This window comes from Phocoena sinus, chromosome 1 (assembly GCF_008692025.1).
Source record: "Phocoena sinus isolate mPhoSin1 chromosome 1, mPhoSin1.pri, whole genome shotgun sequence".
NCBI classification, from domain to species: Eukaryota; Metazoa; Chordata; class Mammalia; order Artiodactyla; family Phocoenidae; genus Phocoena; species Phocoena sinus.
This window is the reverse complement of record NC_045763.1, coordinates 29,812,931-29,836,723: the sequence shown is the minus strand read 5'-3', so window position 1 is coordinate 29,836,723 and position 23,793 is coordinate 29,812,931. Positions and strand designations below refer to the sequence as shown.

The following is a 23,793-nucleotide window of genomic DNA, read 5'->3' as shown; positions in this document are numbered from 1 at the left end:
ACAGATGCATGGATAACGAAGATGTGGCACATATATACAATGGAATATTACTCAGCCATAAAAAGAAACGAAATTGAGTTATTTGTAGTGAGGTGGATGGACCTAGAGTCTGTCATACAGAGGGGAGTAAGTCAGAAAGAGAAAAACAAATACCGTATGCTAACACATATATATGGAATCTAAGAAAGGAAAAAAAAAAGGTCATGAAGTGCCTAGGGGTAAGACGGGAATAAAGATGCAGACCTACTAGAGAATGGACTTGAGGACATGGGGAGGGGGAAGGGTAAGCTGTGACGAGGTGAGAGAGTGGCATGGACATATATACACTACCAAGCGTAAAATAGATAGCTAGTGGGAAGCAGCCATATAGCACAGGGAGGTCAGCTCGGTGGTTTGTGACCACCTAGAGGGGTGGCATAGGGAGGGTGGGAGGGAGGGAGACGCAAGAGGGAGGAGATATGGGAACATATGTATATGTATCACTGATTCACTTTGTTATGAAGCAGAAACTAACACACCATTGTAAAGCAATTATACTCCAATAAAGATGTTTAAAAAAATTTTTTTAAACATACAATTACCATATGACCCAGCAATAGTAATAAAGACCTATGTTCATCAAAAAAAAAAAAATAACACGACTCTTATGCAAATATAGAATGAACACGTGTGAAAAGTATTCAAGTCATGAACAAAGGAACCAGTAGGATGACAACGCTGGCTCAAAGAGCATTTGAAGGATTGAGTATTTATAGGTATTTGGTGTAGGGGGAACATAAAATAAGATGGCTAAGTTAGACAGAAAAATGGATTAATATTCTACAGGGCAATAAAACCACCACCTTGGGGACTATCTTTTCTATGGGCAAAAATCTACGTATTAGCTCAGAATCTGGGCCTTTAACCAGTAGCCGACAGTGAAGTCAAACCCGGGTGCATTCTCCCGGAAAACTGCACAATCCCGGGAGGGCCTGTAAGCGATGCTTCTACGTGACATTGAAAGGACGCGCTGCTCTCCGTCTGCCTTATCTCCAAGTTTGGGTAATTTTTCTTAAGACAACAGAGCTCTGCTCCGCTCCTCACACCAGCCCCCACCTCGTGCCAGCTCTTCTCAGCCTAGCACCTGGCCCCTCCCTCTTCAGCCACCTCCCCCCTTTCCCTTTGCCCCCTGCCCTCCCCAGCTCACCGTGCCCCAGAGCTAAAGCTGGCAGGAGGGGCTGAAGCTGGGCTGCCCCCGTGCATTAAGGCCTGTCTTCTTGGCTTTTAGGCCACCACACCAGACGGGACATGACCTGGCCCGCAGACAGACAGACTGACTGCTCCTAGGAGGCAGGGGGTGAGGGGGCCTGGCTGATGATGTGGGGCAAGGGTAGAGAAGAGGACAGCTATACTCCTTCAGTCTCAGGCAGAAAAGACTATTTTAATTTAATTCTTTTATCCAAGTGTAGTTGATTTACAGTGTTGTATAAGGTGTACAGCAAAGTGATTCAGTTATGCATGTATATCTATATATCTGTTCTTTGTCAGATTCTTTTCCATTGTAGGTTATTACAAGATGTTGAGTATAGTTCCCTGTGCTCTACAGTAGGTCCTTGTTGTTTATCTGTTTTATATACAGTAGTGTGTATCTGTTACTCCCAAACTCCTCATTTATCCCTCCCTCACCTTTCCCTTTGGTAACCCTAAGTTTGTTCTCAGAAGAGACTGTTTTCAAATACCCTCTCTGGGGGGATAAAATCCTCCCTTCACCCTCCCTCTGGGTAACTTGGAGATGCCCAGACGCAATGCCCTTTGTCTTCCCAAAGCGGACGTCCCCCATCAGAGGATGACGGTCATGACCATTATCAAGTTCCTTTTCTGTTCCAGGCTGGGCATTTGATGTCTACTGCTTCACTGGGGCCTAAAGAGGAGGCATGATCCCCATTTTGTAGATGAAGAAACAGGCTGAGCAGTGTGTCTGAGGTCCAGCAGAGTAAGTGGGGTCAGCCACCAGGCAGACTGGCTGGACTCCTCCACGCTCAAGTGGACTCCAAGCGCAGTGCTCCCATGGGTGCTCCATCCTCACTGCTGAGCCTCACCTCCACAGGGCTCTGCAGGGAGCTGCGGCTGCTCTGGGGCCCCAGTAGGGAGTGTGGGAGGTGAGGCTGGAACTCACAGCCAGCCCACACCTTTGTTTACTGAAACTCTCTCTGTCAAGGATCTTTATGCATTAGACCTGGAGCCCTACCGCTACTCAGGGGTGAACCTGACGGGATTCCGGATCCTCAACGTGGACAACCCCCATGTCTCGGCCATCGTGGAGAAGTGGTCCATGGAGCGGCTGCAGGCGGCTCCCCGGGCAGAGTCTGGCCTGTTGGATGGAGTGATGATGGTACTGCAGCCGGGAGGGCCAGACCTGGGGGGTCCCCTCCCTCCCTCCTTCCCATCATTCCTTCCTCCACCCCTCTGTTCCTCCCTCCCTCTTTCCATTCCTTTTCCTTCCTTCCTCCCTTCTTTCCTTCCTTCCTCCCTTCTTCCCTTCCTTCCTCCCTTCCTTCCTTCCTTCCTTCCTCCCTCCCTCCCTCCCTCCTCCCTCTCCTCCTCCCTTCCTTCTCTCCTTCTTCTCTGTTTCTTTTTTCCCTCCCACCACTTTCCTTCTTAAGACCTGCCCTGTATCTGCCAGACCTTAGGCCAGGGGCCAGGGACACAAAGGAATCAGACAGAGTCCCACCCCAAGTGTGGGAGTGCAGGCATGGAAACAGATGGTTACAGAGAGTAGGAATAAGGACTAGTGGGTGCTGGGCAAGGGGGACTTTCAGTTGTGGCTGGCAGGAGGCCGGAAAGCTGAAGGTGTGCGTAGGGGCAGGCAATAGCAGGGACAACGGCACAGGGTGGCGGGGCCTGGCAGAGAAGGTCTGAGCTGCAGAGGGAGGGAGTCCGGTGTCTGCAGAGCTGCAGAGGCAATCCGAGCTTGGCTTCTCACTCGGAGCAGGGATGGTCACCTCCAGGGTCTCAGGGCCTTTCCCTCACCAGGACCCCCTTGCCTCTGGTCGGGGAGGAGAAGGGAGACAGGGCAGGGTGGGCTGAGGACTCTCGGGCCCGAGCTACTCTCAGGCAACCCTGGGCCTCCCCTCCAGACTGACGCGGCCTTACTGTACGACGCCGTCCACATCGTGTCCGTGTGCTACCAGCGGGCACCCCAGATGACCGTGAACTCCCTGCAGTGCCATCGGCACAAGGCGTGGCGCTTTGGCGGCCGCTTCATGAACTTCATCAAGGAGGTGAGTGCCCCCCATTCACCAGGACGGCACCAGGGCCATCTCCTGGGGGCCACAGAGCAGTCAAGGGCCCAAGTTTGGGAATCAGACAGCACTGATTTCCAATCCACGTGAACTTGGGCCAGTTGCCTCACATCTCTGAGCCTGTTTCCTAGGGTGAAAATGGGCTCAATAGGGACCGATCTAAGAGGATGACTAAGGGGCTGAGTCTTTGGCATATAGTACGTGTTCAGTGGGTGGTCGGCATTGTCAGCAGGACAAAGAGCGGGCTTTAAATTACAACAGATGAGGGTCTTTGCCTCCAGCTGTGTGACCTCAGGCAATCTCGGGAAACTTGCTGAGCCTTGGTTGCCTCATGGGGATGCTGTGAAGACGAAATGAGGCACCATGTGGACAGTGCTTAGTCCTGAGGGCAGAGGAGGCCCATCGGCCAACTTCCCAGCCAGGGTCCCTGCTGGGACCCGGCTCTCCTGGCACCATGGCAACCATGAAGAAGTCCCATCCATGGAGCTGATTCAAAGGAACCAGAGAGCAGGAGCTGTCCTGCCGCTGAGAGGATGACCATGGAAATACACAGTGCCGAAGTTTAGCTTCACAGTCTCCATCACTGTTGTCCTTATGGATGGTAGAGTTTATTGTCCACATTTTACAGATGGGGATGCTCAGGCCTGGGCTTGTACCTTGGCTCCATCACAACGAGCTGCGTGACTTTGGGTGAGATGATTAGCTCTTTGATCCCCAGTTTCCTCAACTGTAAAAGGGGTATAGTAAGAGTTCCTGCCGCAAAGCATTGTTGAAAAAAACAGGGTGAAAAACTATGTGCGAAGCATGTAGCCCAAGGCTAGGCAGAGTCAAGTCCCAGTAATGGTAGGTGAGGAAGGCTCAGGGGGCCGAGATCTAGGCAGGGTTACTCTGGGTCAGAGGGAGTGACCTGTCCAGGGCAACAACAAGTGCAGTTAGGGGAAGCCCTCTAGGAGGGCTCCATATAGACCACCTCTTTGCAGCCATCACGATGGACCAGGAATGAAGCAGGCTGCTTTGAGAGTTCATTCATTTATTCACTACCTATTTGTGCAGGTCTGCTGGGTGGCCGGCACTGAGCCATGCGCTGGGGATCCAACGGGGCTAAAACAGACGGGCCCCTGCACGGACAGAGCTCACCGCCTAGGGAGACGTCCATCAAGTCATCCCATTAATGAACGTAATCCCATATGCAAAGGAAGGCAACACAGTGAGGGTAAATAGCAAAGAAACCCACCAGTCAGCAGACAGAGCAGCTTGTCCGGAGGCCCCAGTTCACCATGACTGCTTGGGACGAGGCCAGTGACACCTCCTGTGTTTTAGAAAGACACTAAAAGGCATACAGCTTTAGAGTCTGATGCACTGCCTTTGGGCTTTTCTCTGCCTCTTCCCAGCTGTGCGGCTTTACATAAATTCCTGGACATTCCCGAGTGTTAGTTGCCTCACCTGGCAAACACCAGCTAGTAGTCATCATGAGGGAGCACTTGTATCCTTGGCACCAGTCCCCTCAGCCCTAGAAGGGGCTCCAGTATCAGATGTTATGGTAGAAGAGGACCATGAGAGTCCCTTCTCATCCTACCCCTCAGAACTGCGGAGGAAGTCTGATTGTCCGATGCCCTGAGCGAGGCCTGGCTGGCCTGGGCAATCATCGGCTTGTTCTCTGGGAACTCGAAAGCCTGATTTCCAGCCCCGTGAGCCTCCTTCCTCGGCAGGCTCCAACCCAGTAGCTAGAGGTTGGCATGGGTTTCTCAGTGACGGAGCCCACAACCCTAGGACCCTTAGGAGCCAGACGTAAGTGTCTTTGAAGCTTAACTACTTTTTAGCTGTGTGGCCTTAGGTAAGCTCCTGAACCTCTCTGTGCTGCAGGTCCTCCTGAGCAATGGAGATAATAGCAGGTCTGTTATAGGTGTGAGTGAGTTGTGGTGTGTGAAGCACTTAGGACAACGCCTGGCACAGAGAAAGTGCCAAGCTGATTGGCTGCCTTACTATTATTTCTATCATCACGACTGTCGTCACTCTGGCTTCTTGCTCCCTGGTGGGTTTCCAGCTAAAGAGGACCTCCAGGCCCGAGCTTCAGGGACGTCCCCTACCCATTCACCCTTGCCCCCCGCAGCGCTCGAGGCTCAGTCCTGAATCCCTAAAGGGAGCAGATGAGTCACTGTCGTGCCACAGAAAGGGTAGCCTCCCTCTCCACCCCACCCCGCCACCCGGCACCTGCACCCACCGGCCCACACTGGCATACCTGACCCTCCTGTTTCCTGGCCCCGGCCCAGTGAACAGCCCTTACCACTCACTCTTCTTCACAGAGTCCTTTCACAAACAACTTCGTCTCCAGTCCATTTTAGGGAAGTGGAGACCGAGGTCCAGAGCAGCTGCGGGGCTCCCTCATGGCCCTACAGCTGGCCACCCCCGGGACCCAGGTACCCTGCCTGAGCCCAGTACACCGTCTTCCCTCAGACCATTCCCAAGTTGCCTGTCTCCCCATCTGCCTGCGTGACAGTAAATCATTTTAAAGACTTGGCATTTCCGAGAGGAGCTGGAAAATACCAGGCCGGAGTTCAGAGTGTGTGAAGCATCTTTCATTTAGCAAGTCCTGCGTGGCAGCTGGAAGGGGCGGGAGGGCTGGGAAATGTCACGGGGAGGAGCTGCCAGTGGCTCCCTGCCCTGGCCCTGCCCCTGCCCGACTGCCCACAGACAGGCCACGCACCTGCTGACATTTAATTCCTCTGTAGCTGACAGGGAGGAAGGCTCCCCTCCAGTGCAGGTTTGAAGACACCTGCTGTGATTTCCCTGGGGGCTGAGAGGTAGCCCAAGGGAGGAGGGGCCCCAGGCAGAGGAGGGGGAAGGCAGAGGGGCTGGGGAGCCAGCCTCAAGGAAGCTGAGCCTCCCTGTGAAGTCATAAACAGTGGCCTTCACCATCACCGATGCATCTTTTTAATTGAAGTAAAATAATGTATAACATTATGTAAGTTTCAGGTGTACAACGTTATAGTTCCACATCTGTATACACTACACAGCGATCACTGCTGAAGGTCTAGTTACCATCCATCACCATACAGTTGACCCCTCCGCCCTGTGTGCCCATCCCCCACCCCCTTTCCCCACTGGTAACCACCAATCTGCTCTCTGAGTCAGATGCATCTTTAAATCTCCATCCTCAACCCCAATCTCCAGCTCCCTGGGCTTCATAAACTCTCCCCAGTCAACTTGGGCATGATGACCCCAGCTCTTTAGCTCCACTGAGCACAGTGAGAATCTGCCCGGCACCACCATTACTTGGGACCCACAGAGCTCAGTCCCTCTTCGAGCCTCAGTGGCCATGACTGTAAAATGGGGGCAATCATGACACCCACCTTGCAGGACTGTGATGTGAGGTGGGTGAGCTCATGCAGGGAAGCTAATCACGGATGAGCCTTCTGTGATAGGGTTTCTCCTGAGGCCTCAGGCCATGGCCCAACTGACCATCCCTCCCCCTCCAGCCAAGGAAGCCCTATGGAAGGAAGCTGACTAAGGAAAAATAATAGCTGGGGTTGTATATGCCAGGCACTGTGCTAAGCCCTTTATGCACTTTTGTTACCACCCGTGAAATAGGTCATTTTCCTCTTCCCGAAGCTCAGAGAGGTTGGATGCTTTGTGCAAAGCACTCCTTCCATCCCCTTTTGATTTCCAGCATCCTGGAACCCTCCTAGGCGTGCCCCTCCGCCTGAGCTAATATAACACATGCCTGTCTACACGCTAATACACAAGACTTGACAGTGCCGGACAGCTGCCCGAGTGCTCGGAGATTCCCGTGGGTTTTTGTTTTGTTTTGTTTTGTTTTGTTTGCCGTACACGGGACTCTCACTGTTGTGGCCTCTCCCGTTGCGGAGCACAGGCTCCGGACGCGCAGGCTCAGTGGCCATGGCTCACGGGCCCAGCCGCTCCGCGGCATGTTGGATCCTCCCAGACCGGGGCACGAACCGGTGTCCCCTGCATCGGCAGGCGGACTCTCAACCACTGTGCCACCAGGGAAGCCCTCCCGTGGGTTTTAATGTGGAATCTATAGATAGGCCTCCAGGAATCTGGAAACCCGTGAACTTGTGGGTCATATTGTGAGTGCAAGGGGAACCTTCAGCCACGGAGAGGCTCTGGAGCCTTCTCCAGAACCTGCAAGGTTCACGACCCCAGTGGGATGAGGACCCCACGGGGCCCACATGCCGAGGCTGCTGTGGAGGCTTCATGAGGCGAGCAGTGTGAAGCACCTTGTATCACTAACGCTATGGGCCTGCAGGCAAGGTGTTATCTAGAAGGGGAGTCGGCAAGCTTTTTCTATAAAAAGGGTCAGGTAGTAAATATTTTGGACTTTGCAGACCAGTCTCTATTGCAACTATTCAACTGCAAAGTTGCAGCTCAAAAGCCGTCAAAGACAATAGGTAAACCCTATGGGCGTGACTGTGATCTCATAAACTGTTTACAAAAACAGGCAGTGGGGCTTCCCTGGTGGCGCAGTGGTTGAGAGTCCGCCTGCCGATGCAGGGGACGCGGGTTCGTGCCCCGATCCGGGAAGATCCGACATGCCGCGGAGCGGCTGGGCCCGTGAGCCATGGCCACTGAGCCTGTGCGTCCAGCGCCTGTGCTCCGCAACGGGAGAGGCCACAACAGTGAGAGGCCCGCGTACCGAAAAAAAAAAAAAAAAAACAGGCAATGGGCCTATTTGGGCTTTGACCCATAGTTTGCCAACCCATGCTTTAGAAGATGGAGCCCTTCTTAGTTTGGGTCCTGTACCTTCTCTGAACCTCTGCCTGCCTCTCTCTCTGTTAATGATGCTAAAGGCAAGAAAAAGTAGCAAAAGTACCATTTATTCAGGTCTTAGGTTGTACCAGGCACTGTTCTCCATTTTTCAAGGGACTTAACTCATTTCGCCCTCATAGCATTTTGGTAAGATGGGTAATATTATTAGTTCCATTTTACAGATGAGGAAACTGAGGCAGCGAGGTGAAATGAAATCCCAGGTCCAACTGGGGTTGGACCCTGTATTCTGACCCCAGTTCTTAACCAGGGCATGGGTGGAGCAGGGGCAGGGGTGGGAGACCTTCTCTGTCACCCCCGGCTCTCTGGGGGCTACTCCCAAGTGTTTGGTCCTACAGCCAGAGCTGGCTTGGCCCCTTGGCTTTCTGCCCCTCAGCAGGTCTCGCCTGCCGCGGCCTGCCTGCCTGCCTCCCTGCCCGTCTCTGGGGACCCAACATGAACTCCCCCTTCCCGTGGCTTCAAGGCGGGGGCTCATCTGAGCGCATCTATGATCGGTGTTGTACATGAGAAGGTGCGAGTGTAAAGCTGGCTGAAGAGCATAATAGAATTTATGGAAATTGCTGGCTCGTACCACAGCCCTAGCAATGATGGAGGTGATTATTAATTAATCATGGTCTTGGGGGAACAGTATCAGTGCAAGGAGTAATTAAAATGAAGCATTGTACAGTTGTACGGAATGATGATTTATGAGCCCGAGGAATTGCTGCTCTGCCCTCTCCCCTCCGGCAGGCTCAATGGGAAGGATTAACGGGAAGGATTGTTTTCAACAAAACCAGTGGCTTACGGATGGATTTCGATCTGGACATCATCAGCCTGAAGGAAGATGGCCTAGAGAAGGTGTGTGGGCTCAGGAGTGGGAGGGCAGGCCAACAAGCAGAGGCTCTTTAAATCCCCTACAATAGACCCCAGGCAGAGACCCAGAGCGAGGGGGCAAGACCCAGTCCATCTGCCCCCTTGGGACTCAACATGACCCAGTGTGGCCAGTGCCTTGGGCCATCAGAGAACGTGAAGGCCGTCTCAGACTGGAGGGGTGCAGAACCCAGTGGCCTGTCCATGGCAGATACCCAAACCATCACCCTGTGAGCAAGGGCCATCAGAGATGCTTACCCTGGAAAGGAGATGAGAGGCTCAAGGGGCAGACAGACTAAGTCCCTGCAGGGCTGTCATGGGGCAGAGGGACACACGTGTCCTTAGGTAAGAGAAACTTTCTAATGACCAGGGGATGCCTGCATGGGGAGTAATGAGCTCGCTGTCACTGGAGGCATTTAAGCAAAGATTGAACAAAGCGATTGCTTGTCTGGGGGACTGGAGGTGATTCTTGCTCTTGGAGAGAGGTTGAAGCACGTGGATTCTGAACTCCCCACTGTATGCTTCTAAGGCCTCTGCGATTCCGGGGAATTTCAATGCGGAAAGCAAGCCCGCGGGGCTGGGCCTCCCATCTGGCTACCATAGAAATGTTTGTAACGGGGCCGATGCTGATCCCTGGGAACCTGCAGCATATTCTGACAAGGTCAGGTTGCTGACCTGAGAAGGGAATTTCACATTAGCCCCTGATTCTCAGCATCCCCTGGGACCTCGGAGCTAGGGGCTCAGCCACACCCTCTCCCACAGCAGGCTGGTCTCTGGGAGCCACCAGGGCACCTCTCCAGCCCTGGGAGAGGGGGGTGTCTAAAATGCAAAGAGGCCAGAAGTGAAGTGGCCACCCCTGATCCTTCAGGAACCCTTGATTCCTCTGCTCTCCTCCTCTGCCCTCTCTGGTCCGGGCCTCTTCCTTGGATTATTTTAACCCCCCAACCTGGCTTCCCACCTCCACTCCCGGGCCCTCCAGCCATCCTGAGTGTACACACAGATGAAGCTCTATCCTGCCCTGGGACTGAGCTTGGCTCCCCAGTGCCAAGGCATTCAGTATCAGTCCCTCACCCGGCCTTGAAGGCTCTCCAGGAAACGCCCCGGTTGCCTCTCCAGGCCTAGTCTCCACTGCCCCACCCACAAACGTTCCCCATGGCCCAGTCATACCCACTCCCTCCTGCACCTCCAGGCCTTTGCCCTTGCGAGCTCCCCAGTTGCACGAGTAGCCTGTTTCCTTGGTTCATTCCCACAGTCATGGACCTGGCTCTGCCTGTGTTGCACTTTGTGGCCGAGGTGACTTCCTTCGATCCTGAGTTTCCCACAGACCCATGGGGCCACCGTGCTGGGGCCGGGTGGCCAGGGCAACCACTCTTCTGCAACTCTTTCAGCCACTTACAGCATCAGTCCCTTAAGGACAGGCGCTGTGCCCTCTGCTCCTAAGATGATCGCGGCCTGTTCGTCCAACCCTATTCAAACTGTAGCTTATCAAGCACTCTGCTAGCTCCTATTTAAACTCCTGCAGTGCTAGGGAGCCCCCTTCCTCCTCTGGCAGGACTACTGCAATAGTTGTCACTCAGTCTGTCTCAGTCGCTGTCTCAGCTCTCCATCTCTGGGGATAGCCTAAAATTCTAAGGATGGCAATTAGATGGCAGGTATGCCACCACCTCCCACTCCTGCGCCTGTGGCAGGCATCAGTAGTTGCCCATCAGAGCACCCTTGCCATCTGAGCCTACCCGCAGCTCCCACCAGCCCTCCGGCAACGACACAAATCAACCACAGCTAATACTCGAGAAAAACTCTTTACTATACCTAGACACAGGTGACCAGATTGAGGGCGGAGAGCCTCTGAAGACTGGGTCCTCCTCAGTCTTAACTGTTCTCGCAACCCCACGGCACCTGGTGTCCAGCAGGTCCTGCAGTTGGAGCTCAGTAGATGCTTGCTGGGGTGAGGGCTCCTGCTGGTCACTTGGCCGCCAGCCAGCTGTCTGTTGTGCGCCTCCTGCACCCAGGCCCGCCGCTAGGGTCCCTCGTGCTGGGCTGGGCTCTGAGCTCAGCCCCCTTGAGAGAAGAGCCTCTTTGACGCTGTCTGCTTGTCTGCTCTCCTCTTGGCTCTGGGGGCGGGGTCTGCACAGACAGAGATGCTGCCCGGAGAGGGTGCTGAACCCCCAAACACAGCTGCTCTGCCTCTCATCACTTCTGTTTGCTAAGTCGGGTCATAACTGATCCAGCCAGCTCCAGCCGGTGGCTTGGGGGGATTCAGGCAGAGTTACGCAAGCATAATTACATGTCTCTCTGCTATGCATAGCTCTCTTAATGGGATGTTTGCATTCGGCCTCCCTGTTTAATTGATTAAGTTTCCTGAGTACCCCACCCCAACTGGGACAAGGACAGAATGGGCAGGCCAGAACCTTCCTTGAGAGAGAGGAACTGCGATGGACACAGAGCTGGGCAGAGTTGGGTCCCAGAGGATCTTCCATAGGCCCAGGGCTTTAGAACGATTTGTAAACTTGATTTTCCCTTGCTTCCCTCCAGCCCCAGGCCTCGTATCCACAAGGGCACCATGGGGACAGAGATTACGCCACCTCAGCCAGAGTGTCTGCCACCATTAGGTGTAAAACCACAAAGCAAACTGCCTTCTAACCGAGTGGCATCCAGTGCCCCCAGTGAGGGTTTTCTACTCCATTCTGCCCCAAAATAGCTGCAGAGACCAGCGTCCTGCTACGCCTGCCTTCGTGCACGTTACACATCTCGTTGTCCTTCCACAGATGCCTAGGAAACACCTCCCTCGCTCCAGGCCCTGTCCTGGGCTTTGGAGGGCATCTGGCCCCAGAGCTGGCACACGCTGAGACCCAGTGAGCAGCTGGGTGCCCAGGTCTTCCCCAGGAGGCGGGAGGCCCCCCAGGCTCAGGGTGACTCTGTCCCAGGGCAGGACCTGGCCCTAACCCTAACTGACTTCCTCATGGCGTCTGCTCCATCCCAGGCTGGCTTCCACTGTGCTCCCTGGGCCGTCTTTATGTTCATTTTCTCCCTCTGCATTTTCCCTTCCAGCTGTGACGGGTTTGCTAGCAATTGAGGAGGTGGCAGAATTCAGGAGACTGGACACCTTGGGGGCTTCCTCTGGGAAGGAGGGAGGCAGCAGGGTTGCCAGAAATGTTGGCTCGAAACACATTAGCAATGACGATACTCATGAAGGATGGGAAGGAGACGAGGAGGTTGCTGGCGTGGAGAAAGGATGGAGAGACCACGGACTCAGCCTCCTGTTCTCCATCTGTCTGTCCATCCAGGTTGGGGTGTGGAGTCCTGCCGAGGGGCTTAACATCACGGAGGTTGCCAGAGGCCGAGGCCCTAACGTCACCGACTCTCTGACGAACAGGTCCCTTATCGTCACCACTGTGCTGGTAAGAGCTGCAGCCCTGCAAGAGGGGCTGTGAGCTGGGGCGGGCTGGCTGTCGGGGTTGGAAAGACCTCTCCATCACCCCACCCAGCACAGGCCAGGCATCTCTTATGAGGCTGCTGGGAGGCTGGAAGATGGGGGAGGAAGGTGGAAACATTGAGGGTCCCTCAGAAAGCCCCCAGCGAGCAGATGGGAGACAGCAACGCTGCTCGTGGCCACAGGCCAGAGACCCCAGGAGGTGGCTGTGAGCGGCCTCTCCCCAAAGGCAGAGCAGGCCAGCCCTCCTGCCTGTCTGGGACCTGCTTGGCCAGCCCTGCTGCAGAGGCCTGTGTGTTTGCATCTCACTCGCACCCAGTCCCTGAGCCCCTGATGCCGATAGGAGCTGTGATGGGTAGAAGGAAGGAGGGGTAACCTGCCTTCTGCACCAGGACTTGGGGTCCACCTCTTCCACCCCAGTACCCAGGAAAAAGGCCCTTCCCACTGGTCCCCCCAGCCCGGCAGGTGCTGGGAGCCCACACACGTGCCACTGCCCACAGTGTCCTGTCCCGAGTGCTCCTGGCCACGGCTATGACCTTTCTCCCTGCCACCCTCCCTCCACTGCCCAGGACTGAATAGTGCTTCCTTCTTCTGACCATTTCAACCCAAGGAATGGCTTTTGGGGTCTCCCAGGCTCTGTGAGTCTTGAAACTCAGGGCGAGCAGAAGGACACCCAGGCTGCTGGCCTCCTTTGGCCAGTTCTGTGCCCGCTCCACGTGCACCAGCCCCACCTGGAAGGCCTCCAGGGTGTCCGGAGGCTCAGGACTCACCCTCTCAGAGACGTAGCACTGCTCTTGGGGCCCAAGCTGGGCCATGTAGTGGGGAGGCAGCCTGATCACAGCCCGGTGGCTTCTGACCAAAGGCCCTTCGAGGACAGTTTTGGCCCCGGTCAGCTTCTCCTTATAATGAAGCAAACATGATTGCCAGGACCATGTGCTGAGGTCACTCTATACCAAAAAAGGGAGCTCAAGCTGGTTTGGCCAGGCCCTACTGGACGGTCCTATGCCCTCCCTCTAAGGCCAGGTATGTGCTCAGTGGCTGGGTGGTGGACACCATGGAGGAAGAAGGGTTGTAATAGCTAAACCCCACCCTCCCAAGAATCCAGTGAGCAGCAGACTCCAGGGGCACCATCAGCTTCCAGGGAGCAATTGTAGCAATTGTAGCCTATGGCTGTCATCCCCAGTCTCCAGGCTTATGACTATTAAGAGGATCCACATTAAAGCTGATGGAGACCTAGCAATTCTGAACATGCTGCTGATAGAGCCAGAGGAGATGGCTGGGGAGACACCTCTCCACACCCACCTTTTGGGAGTGAGACCCTCACTGGCATCTTCCCCAAAACCAGACATCCTGCCTGCCTGATTGACATTTTGTTAACTAAAAATATATAAATATCAAGCTATAAAACTAGTAAGTCAAAAGATCTCATCAGGAACAGGGGAAAAAATTGTAAAAACAAAAAATTTAAAGAAAAATAAAATAAGGATGTAGTATACGACATGGAGGATATAGCCAATATTTTATAATAACTACAAATGGAGTATAACCTTTAAAACTCGTGAATCACTATATTGTACACCTATAACATAATAAAAAATAAATGAAAAAGAATAAAGCAAAAAATAAAGATTAAAAAGACATGAAAAGAGCAAAGGGATTAGAAGGAAGTGTGATGAGCAATTAAAGGAATATTAATGTGGATAAAGAGAGAAAAGATGAAAGGAAAGTTGCAAGAGAACAAAATAAAGGTGAAAAGGAAAATAATAAAGAGAAAAATGAAAACGAGGAATGAAACTAAAAGGAAAGCTACCAAGACAGACAAAAAAATAAAATAAATAATTAACAGCTCTGGCTAGAGAAGGTGAAGAATGTAAACCCAAAATGTCAGAAAGCAAAAGGATAAAAGTGTGAGAAAAGCTAAACTATAAAAGGGTAAAAATAAACTAATAAAAAGGTGGTCAAAGATTAAAAGCAGAGCTGCATACAATGTGAGATATAAAGAAAACACTTTTCAGAAGACGAGATTGAAAAAAGGTAAAACGGATGTGCTCAGAGAGATTAGGAGAGATAATTAAATGAGCTGAGTTGATTCAGCCACAAAACAATACTCTAACGGTAAGAGGGGAGCTAAAGATAATATACCAAAAGGATGCAAAATACACACACCTTCAGTGACCACAGGGTTAAATTTTATTAAAGTGACAGCAGCCCGGTTTCAAGGGCATAAGACCCTTCTGCAAAGCCGCAGGGGATTTATCTACACCTGCAGAGGTAGAATCGTGCAGCTATTCTGTGCTCTTCTCACAGTTTCTTGGGCAATACTGGAAGCTTCTTGCAAAGGTCCCGACCGGCTGCACTCAGTTGCTCACTGAGGGCCCCGCCCACATCGTCCAGCTGGCTCTCAGCACCCCCAAGGAAGGAGAGAAGCCCCGTTGGCTGGCAGCCTGGATGCAGCTCCATCGGTTCCCCTGCCCTTCATCTGGGCAAACGTGAGCCCAGCAGCTCTTGGCGACATGCAAGTGTGACCAGGACACAAGGGCCAGACTGTGACGGTTAAGAGACTCAGACCTTTGGGTCTGAGTCCCGGCTTTACTGTCCACTAGCTGTGCGACCCTGGAAAGCTGCTTAGTCATTTGGTGTCTCTGTTCCCCATCTGCGAAAGAGAGGTGATAATAATTGTCCTTAGTTCATGGAGTTGAGAGGATGAATGATTGATGGCAATAAATGGCACAGAATGCGTGCTGTCTAAGTAATGGCTGCTGTTGTTATTACTGATTATAAGTCCAGCCCCCAGTAAGCTCGGGTTTTAAGTAAGCAGGATGAGAGTTCTAGAGAAAACCTCTGCTTCCAACCACAACCAGGGCCCTGAACTTCACTGAAGATCGACCCCTGACCATGGTCACAGAGCTTATCTCTGTCAGGGTGCATTATAAACTCTGAGCTTGGATTTGAATGTCTTTAAGGTCTGGTGGGCATTCCCTGGCTCACCACAGACCCCACCATTCCATACTGCTTACTCCTGGCTGCTTCTTATACAGGCATTTCCTGAGTGGTCCCTGCAGGCGCTAGGGTTTGTGACCTCCTGAGCCCCTCGTAGCTCTAATCTCCTGCTGATACATAAAACTCCACATCCCAACCGCCACCTCAAGGTCTGAGCCCTTGACCCTGACACTGTGATAATCCCCTACCCCTGGACTCCTTTGCCTTGACCTCTGACATGGCTGCTGACCCACTTGAAGCAGATGTCCCACCATCCTAACCCCATTATGCAGGGTCAGATACTCGCATGGTCTGGCAGTGACCCATGATCCAGCTTTCTCCAGCCCCACTGTCCAGAGATCATGGATGGTTGGGTCTACTTCTTCCCTGAGAGAAGCCCAGTCTTTCCCGGAGGCAGAGCGGGGACAGAGGATGTGACACGCAGCCTTTACACTGGTCCCCAAGAAACTCTGTGTCCAGCTGAAAATGTCCTCGGAGTCTCCCGAAAGTCTCAGCGTGGTCTGCATGTCCCAGAGCCCTGGGAGGGGTTGGTCTGGGTACAGTGCTCTCAGCTTGGGCTTTTGGGGACAGCAGCACCAGTTGCGGGGAGTGTCCAGCCCGGCCCAGCCCAGACGCTCTGGCTGAAAACCCAACCCCAAGCTTGGCAGGCTGAAAGCAGTGCCAGCACCTCCCATGGAGAGCACTGGCCCCTGCCTCTCAGGAAGCGTGTTGTCAGGGCAACAGTGCTTTGAGTGATGGGCAGGTTCCAGGCCTGGGTGCAAGAACATCCACCAGCTTTGCCCTGGAGGACAGGGCTGGACCTGAGACCCTGATGAGGGAGTCTCTCCTCCTCTTCTGGTCCCTGGAATCTGGATGCGGCAGAGAACACAGGGAGATATGGGGGCTGCCCCCAAAGTCCCCTCTCTCCTCCTCCATCCTGAATCCCGGGGTTAGGTGCTAAGGTCGCATTACCCTGGACGGACAGATGGACAGAGCCCGGACCTCGCCCTCTCTGACCCCCCAGAGCCACGGGCTCTTCCCCCTTCCTGAGGCGGAAGCAGCAGCAGCAGCAGGAGGCTGGAAGCCTGCCCTCCCCACCCTCTCCCTGCCAGGCCCCAGCTTCTGCTCAGGTTCGCTCTTCCATGAGCTCGTGAAAAATTCATGCCCAAAGCTCTGCTCACACACCAAGAAAACACACTCAACTCGCTCGGGGGGGCCCTGCTTCGGAAGGTTCAGGGTTCCTGGGGCTGCTGACGTGAGCAGTGGTGTCGGCACGCGTGTGGGCACCTGTGCAGGTGTGGGATCGGCTACACACAGGTGTCTGGACATGCACCGTCGGGTGTGTTTGTGCCATGTGCGCATTGTAACCCATTGAGGCGCAGCTGCTAGGCAGGCCGGACCTGCACACCTGGCACAAGAGAGGAGGAGCTGGGGAGACCAGGATGTGGGCTGGGAGAACCATCCCAGGCCAGGAACCACTCTAGGCTCCACCTGCTGGGAGGACTGGTCTCCTAATGCTCTGTCCTGGTTCTAACTGGCAGAAGCCGAGGCCTGGGGGCCAGGGTCCTTGGCTTCCGGGTCCGAGCAGGTCAGAACATCCGAGGATGCGGTGTATCCGTGCCAGCGGCATTGTGTGCATACACAGCGCATGCGTGTACAGGTGTGTGTTGAGATGGCCTAAGCCGGAAGGGGCCTGGGAACAGAGCTCTTATGTAGGTAACCCTTGGCTTTCCCCACCCCCACAAGGCACCCTCTTCCAACTCCACAGGTCCTGTCACTCGGCTCTCACGCTGGTGAAACTAGACTAAGAAACTAGACTAAAAGCTCTAGCAATGAAAAGTAGGAAAAGGTTATTTTTCTGGACTCTTGTTTCCTGTGACTTGTTGCAGAGAAATATTACCCCCATTCCTACGGCTGTTCTCCCAGAGCAATAGGAGAGAGCGAAGTTATGAAATTGAGGGCACCTTCACTGAGCAATCGATTAGCAGCCGAGAGAGCTTGTGAATTGGCTGTCTGGACATTTCCAGTAATAACTTGTGAAATAGTCCATGAATAAGTAGTTGGCGGAGTTCAGAATTACCCCCTAGGAAATGTTGCAGGTCTAGAGACACATTACCAAGGCGAGCACCGTTTTAATGCTCTGGGCTTTGGCTGTTAAATATGTATGCCATCCGCAAAGCACTTCCTGAAATTAATGGCATTTTACAGCTGCTCCAAAGGCAGCGTATTTATATGAAGATGTATAGATTCTGGGGCTGGGGTGGCTTCGCAAATGAAGTGCTAATTTTAGAGGATAGGGCCTGGGAGGGTCTCGGAGAGAGGGTCAGGAAGTGAGCTATCTCAGGGACCTTTCCTGAAATAGCTTTCCGCTGCTAGCTATGATTTTTAACCTTTGGTGACATTGGGCATGGTCTCTAGGCTGGACAGGCCACTTCAATAACAGGTCACCCCGTGCCCAGAAAGATGATAATGATATTAATAATATAATAATAATAATATTGCAGTTTACATTTGCCAGGCCCTAAGTGCTTTTCACAGATTGACCCATCTTATCCTAACAACAATGCTGTAAGGTAGATTCTATTATTATCCCCATTTTACAGAAGGAGGTCGATTTTGCTTAGGAATCTCTATGTGGTTGGTGATTCACTGGCAAAGAAGGTACCTTCTCTTTAATTCTTTCCTTGAGCTAACATCAGGGCTACTAGGTGCCGTGGTGCAGTTCGGCCACTGCACGAGAGCCTCTGACCTAACAGTTGAGAAGGGATTGAAGCCTCACCCAGGCCCTCTCACCAGGCCCTGTGCCAAGGTTCAGGGCAGCACCATCCCAGAGATTAATTTGCACGAAGGCAGGGTCCACAATACCCTAAGTTCCCTTCCCTCCGTGTAGTCTCAGCCCCTTCCCCGGCACCTCCTCAACTCTTTTCTCCAAACTTGTGAGCTGCTTGGTTGGAGTTGGGGATGGGAGGCACTGAGATTTAGCATGGAGTCTAGCCAAAGGACCCAGCTTTTCACCCAATTAGACTGAGAGATGGTTTTCTCAGAACCCCTTGGGGATTCAGACACTCCCTTGCCCTTTCTCTGCAACATCCCAAAGGACTGTTGAAAACCGAGAATGAATCAGTCATGGGATGGGATTTTGAGAAGTAGCGTTGCCGGGGAACCAGGGCCAGAGGATCTAGCCCGCCCTCCGCAGCAGGAGCCTGGCAAGAGGCTGCCGGTGGGTTTCTGTGCCTGAGAACCCCTGGTGAGGGCCCTTCACTGCTCAGGGGCCCACAGTGTCAAAGGAATGGCCCCACCACTTGAGAGAATTATGACGCGCCTCCAGACGAGGTGTCTGCTCTTCTTATGGGAATGTGGGCATGTGGGCATGTGGGCATGAGCTTCCCCACACGGGCGGATTCTGTCAGCTAAGGGTTGTCACCCATCAGCTGAAGGCTCGAGGCATTCCTTCACGAAGGGGTGCCAAGGTGGCTTGGGGGAAGGTTAAGGCCCAGAAAGAGGCCAAGGAGCTACAGGCAGGAAGGACTGAGCCTGAACTCCATCAGACTATAATTCAACTCTTGTGTGACCTTGGGCAACTTACTGACCTTCTCTGAGCCTCAGTTCTCTCATCTATCAAATGGGGATAATGTCATCTATCTTTTTTTTTTTAACATCTTTATTGGGGTATAATTGCTTTACAATGATGTATTAGTTTCTGCTTTATAACAAAGTGAATCAGTTATATATATACATATATCCCCATCTCCTCCCTCTTGCGTCTCCCTCCCTCCCACCCTCCCTATCCCACCCCTCTAGGTGGTCACAAAGCACAGAACTGATCTCCCTGTGCTATGTGGCTGCTTCCCACTAGCTATCTGTTTTACATCTGGTAGTGTATATATGTCCATGCCACTCTCTCACTTCCTCCCAGCTTACCCTTCCCCCTCCCCGTGTCCTCAAGTCCATTCTCTAAGTCTGCATCTTTATTCCTGTCCTGCCCCTAGGTTCTTCAGAACCAGTTTTGTTTTTTGTTTTTTTGAGTCCATATATATATATGTTAACATACAGTAATGTCACCTATCTTGAAAGCTTATGAGCCTTTTTCACTCTGAAGAAGAGTTTAAATCAATGCCTGGTGCATAGTAGGAACTCAGTAAATGATGAGTTTGCTGAGAGTTCAACCCATCCACCTCCGTTCCTTACTCTGTGTATCTCATACTGGATGAGGTCAGTAGCTTCTTTCCAAGGTTTTCCTGCCTCTACTCCCAGATATTCTTCGCAGGGTTGCCAGGGGCTTATTTCTAAATGAGAAATCAGACAGTCATGCCCTTTCAAAGCCCTTCACTGGCTCAAAGCCCTTCACTGGCTCCCTATCACGTGGGAGGGAGGGAACCTGATGTGGGACAGCTGTCACCTATGCTCTGGACCCACAGGCCACCTTCTGAGGACCCCCTGCCCACTAGGGAGAGGCACCATGTGACTCAGGGCCTCTGGCACAGTGAGGTGATTAAGAGCTCCTGCTCTGGGACCACACCGACTTGAGTCAAATCCTCTCTCTATGGCAGCTGAGTGACCTCCCACGAGTTACGTTATCCTCGTGGATTCACTTTGTACATCTACAGAATGGAGTTACTCGTATCTACCCCCAGAAGGCTGAAACTCAGGCTAAGGGAGGCAATACCAGCTACTGTCCACTGAACCCTCCTGCTCTGCTGGGCTCTGCGCTGGACCCCCACGGGCACCATCTCGTCTGCTGATTTGCTGACGCCTGGCACGTGCAAATGCGAACTATCGTAGTTATCAGGAATCACTCACTGGCAGATCCTAACGCTGGGGACTAGATCCTTGGAAAGAGAGAAAGGTGTCAGGGAGCAGGGAGATCTCATCTGTTAGACAGGAGCTGGGGAGCAGTCAGGGAAGAAACGATGAAGGGCCTTCTGCAGCAGTGTTCTCACACTGAAGCAGACATCAGAACCCCCTGAAGGGCTTCTTATAGCACACCTTGCCAGGCCCCACCCCAGAGTTTCCGGTTCAGTATGTCTGGGTGGGAGCCGAGAATGTGCATTTCTGACAAGTTCCCAGGTGTTGCTGCTGGTCTGGGGACCACACTTTGGGGACCACTGGCCTGTGTTGATGGTGCAACAGAGAGAGCATGGGATTCAGAATCACAGTCTTGAGTTTGAATCCCAGTTCCACTAGTTTCTAGCTCTGTGATCGTTGGACGATCAAATCAATAAGGACCTACTAAGTGCTGTGTGCACGTCAGTAGGTGGCCATCTGCGAGGCACAAAGTTGGCTCTCAGGAAGTACGCTTTCCCTCTCCTGACTTAGCAGGCCATTCTTCTGAGCTCCCCACCCCCCCTAAAGATGGCTTAGAACACCCTTGCGGAGGACCTGGCCGAAGCTCTCTGGCCCCAGCTGGACCTGCCCCACCCACTCAGCCTTTGTCTGCCCCTCTCCCATCTGTCCCCGCAGGAGGAGCCCTTTGTCATGTTCCGGAAGTCCGACAGGACCCTGTTCGGGAATGACCGGTTCGAGGGCTACTGCATCGACCTGCTCAAGGAACTGGCCCACATCCTGGGCTTCTCCTACGAGATCCGGCTGGTGGAGGACGGGAAATATGGGGCACAGGATGACAAGGGCCAGTGGAACGGCATGATCAAGGAGCTCATTGACCACGTAAGTGAGGTGGGAGCACAAGGGACCAAGGACCTCCCAGGAGGTGTGGCCAAGCCCTCTGTGCAAGTCAGGGTGGGGCATCCTGGCAGAGAGCGGCCCTGGGGGAAGGAGAGATGGAGACAAAGGAGCCATTGGTACAGGCTCACCCAGCACAGACTAAACATTGCCTGCGTTCCAGCTCAGGGCCTTCAACTTTCCAGAAGCGTTTTCTATCAAATACCTGTTAATGAATGCAATGGATCTGTACCACCAGACCCCTCATATTCCTTCTCTCGTTTATCCTTACAACAACCCAGTGAGGTAGGTACTGTTATTACCACCCATTTAACAGACAAGGAAGCTGAGACAGAGAGAGGTGAAGGTTCCCAGCTAGTAAGCAGTGGAGCTGGGACTCAAAGAATCTTTGGAGGCTTTCCGCTTCTGAAGCCTTGGGCTCTGACCTCTGCAGAAAGCCATCTGACCCCAGGACCCAGGGCAGGGAAGGTTCATATAGTAAGTCTTTGCAACCTAAAAATCCTCAGCCAAAAGGATTATTATCACTTCGCCTCTCCAAGTGCAGGCAGGCAGCATCAGGGCCTTCTTGTGTTAGCCCTCCTGCGCCTGTCAGAGGGGAGCTGGGAAGGGAAGGAGGTTGGAGCTCAGAGCCAGAAGGCTGAAGCCGAGCCTCACTGGTGGAGTCATTTCCTCGGCCCTAGGAAGCGGGTCTCCCAGGGAAGGCTGGCGGCGGAGACTAATGGTAAAGGGCATGAACTTGGGCTGGATTTGATTCCCACTCTCCCACTTCCTAGCTGTGTGCTCCTGGACAAGTTTCTTAACCTCTTTGTGCCTCAGTTTCCTCAGCTGTAAAATGGGAATGATAATAATAGCCCCCTCCCCCACAGGCTGTTGTGAGGACTAAGTTCACCTATGTGTACTGCATAGTTAGCACCGTGTCAGTACTTGCTTCTGTTGCTTTTATTTTTACCATTACGGCTATTCCTTTGAGGCCGGGGAGGGGGCTTCAGAAAGTCCCTTTTTCTCCCTGAGCTCATTTCCTTACTCAACAGTGAGAATAATGACACCTGCCCTGTGTTCTTCCCCACTTGTTGTCAGAGGCGACAACTGGTGGGGAAATAGCTCCTAGATGGCGGAATTCAGTCGAAATGGGAGGGAGTGGTGTTGCCACCGTTATTGGTAATAACTGTAATTATTATGGAAATTAGTCAGCAAGCCCCACAGGCATCTCCATTTATCAGCTCCCCCCTCCCTCCGAGCTTCATGAGTGGGGCTCTGGAGCGTGGGGCTCCGGGTGGGTTCTGAGCCTGTCGCTTGCAGAGGTGAGCTGGGCTGGGGAGGAAGCGGAGATCCCGTGGACCTTGGAGGCCACATGCAGAAGTGAATGAGGCCGATGCCAGTCTTACAACCCACAGCATCCCCAGGAGCCCAAGAGCTCGGCAGAGCCATTTGCAAAGGGGTGGATTAGAAAATCCAGCAGCAGCCAGACCTTCCTAAGCTGACCCTCAGCAGGAGAAAAGAGGGGGTCTCATCCATGGCCTCCATGCAACCCAGTATCCATCAAGCCCGTGGCCCCTGACGGCACATGCCGGTACCTTGTTAAACCCGATTCCCTACAACTGATGAGCCTGTTAATCCTAGCTTGGTGCCATTTTTAATAACATCATAACCATTTATTAGTGTCGTCAGATAATTAGTCTTCTCACTAGCTCATAGAAAGCGTGGTAAAAGCTTGGCAATATTATTACTTCCTTATTAGGGATCTGAACGAAGATATAGAAATGATGAATGCCCACCTTTGCAAGAATCTGCTCCCCGAGGCCCATTTGGAGGCGCTGGATGGAGCCTCTGACCAACAGGACTTAAGTTCTTCCCTGACACTCTGCTCCTCTCTGTCCCATGCCACAGGCCTTCCAAGGAGCCAGGGTTATGGGGGAAGATGGGGTACCTAGAGGGTGTGTCCCTCTCCTGCTCACATACTTGCCTTCCCCGATGTTGCCTCCAGCTATGGGAACAAAAAAGGTGATTGAACAGAGCAGTGATTTCTCCATCCATCACCCCATCTCTCTCCCCGATCGTCACTCTCTCCATTTTTACTCCCTGCTCTCTCTCACTCCCCCTCCCCCGAAAGTCTCCTACTCTTGTCCCTGCCTTAAATTACTCCCATGTATTTTAATGACTTTGGAATTCAACAGAGATGGGTTCAAATTCAGGGTCTAGCACATTGTAGCTGACAGTGGGAAAGTTATTGAACCTCTCTGGCCTCTATTTCCACCTCTAGGAAATGGGAATAATTGTAAAAGCCTTCTGCCTAGGGTTCTTGGGAAGATTTAATGAGCTACAGCACATGCTCAGCACACGGGAGCTATCCTGCTGCTCCCCATTTCCTCCTGTCTAAAGTATGCACACAGGGCTTCCCTGGGGGCGCAGTGGCTGAGAGTCCGCCTGCCGATGCAGGGGACACGGGTTCGTGCCCCGGTCCGGGAGGATCCCACATGCCGCGGAGCGGCTGGGCCCGTGAGCCGTGGCAGCTGAGCCTGCGCGCCCGGAGCCTGTGCTCCGCAACGGGAGAGGCCACAGCAATGAGAGGCCCGTGTACCACAAAAAATATAAATAAATAAATAAATAAATAAATATAAAAGTATGCACATGGGTGGCCGTGATGGCAGTGGGAGAGTTGGCCCCTCGGCCGTGGTCACCTGGGTGGGCCACAGTGACCTGGGATCTAGTCCTTGCTCCTCTGAATCCAAACTGGAGCCTCAGGGAACTGACTCCTACTGACCAGACTCACGGGGATTGAGGCGCACCCCA

General features: G+C 53.0%; 1 protein-coding gene across 2 annotated transcripts in view; it reads left to right on the top strand.

The window, feature by feature from the left end:
* The window catches only part of GRIK3 (glutamate ionotropic receptor kainate type subunit 3), a 231,446-nt gene that overhangs the window by 171,539 nt on the left and 36,114 nt on the right, over positions 1 to 23,793 (top strand). For both annotated transcript variants that reach the window (XM_032639887.1, XM_032639895.1), the window contains exons 6-10: positions 2,198 to 2,371; positions 3,117 to 3,260; positions 8,796 to 8,903; positions 12,200 to 12,313; positions 20,785 to 20,988. In XM_032639887.1, coding sequence (XP_032495778.1) covers positions 2,198 to 2,371; positions 3,117 to 3,260; positions 8,796 to 8,903; positions 12,200 to 12,313; positions 20,785 to 20,988 — 744 coding nt within the window. The remainder of the gene's footprint in view (positions 1 to 2,197; positions 2,372 to 3,116; positions 3,261 to 8,795; positions 8,904 to 12,199; positions 12,314 to 20,784; positions 20,989 to 23,793) is intronic.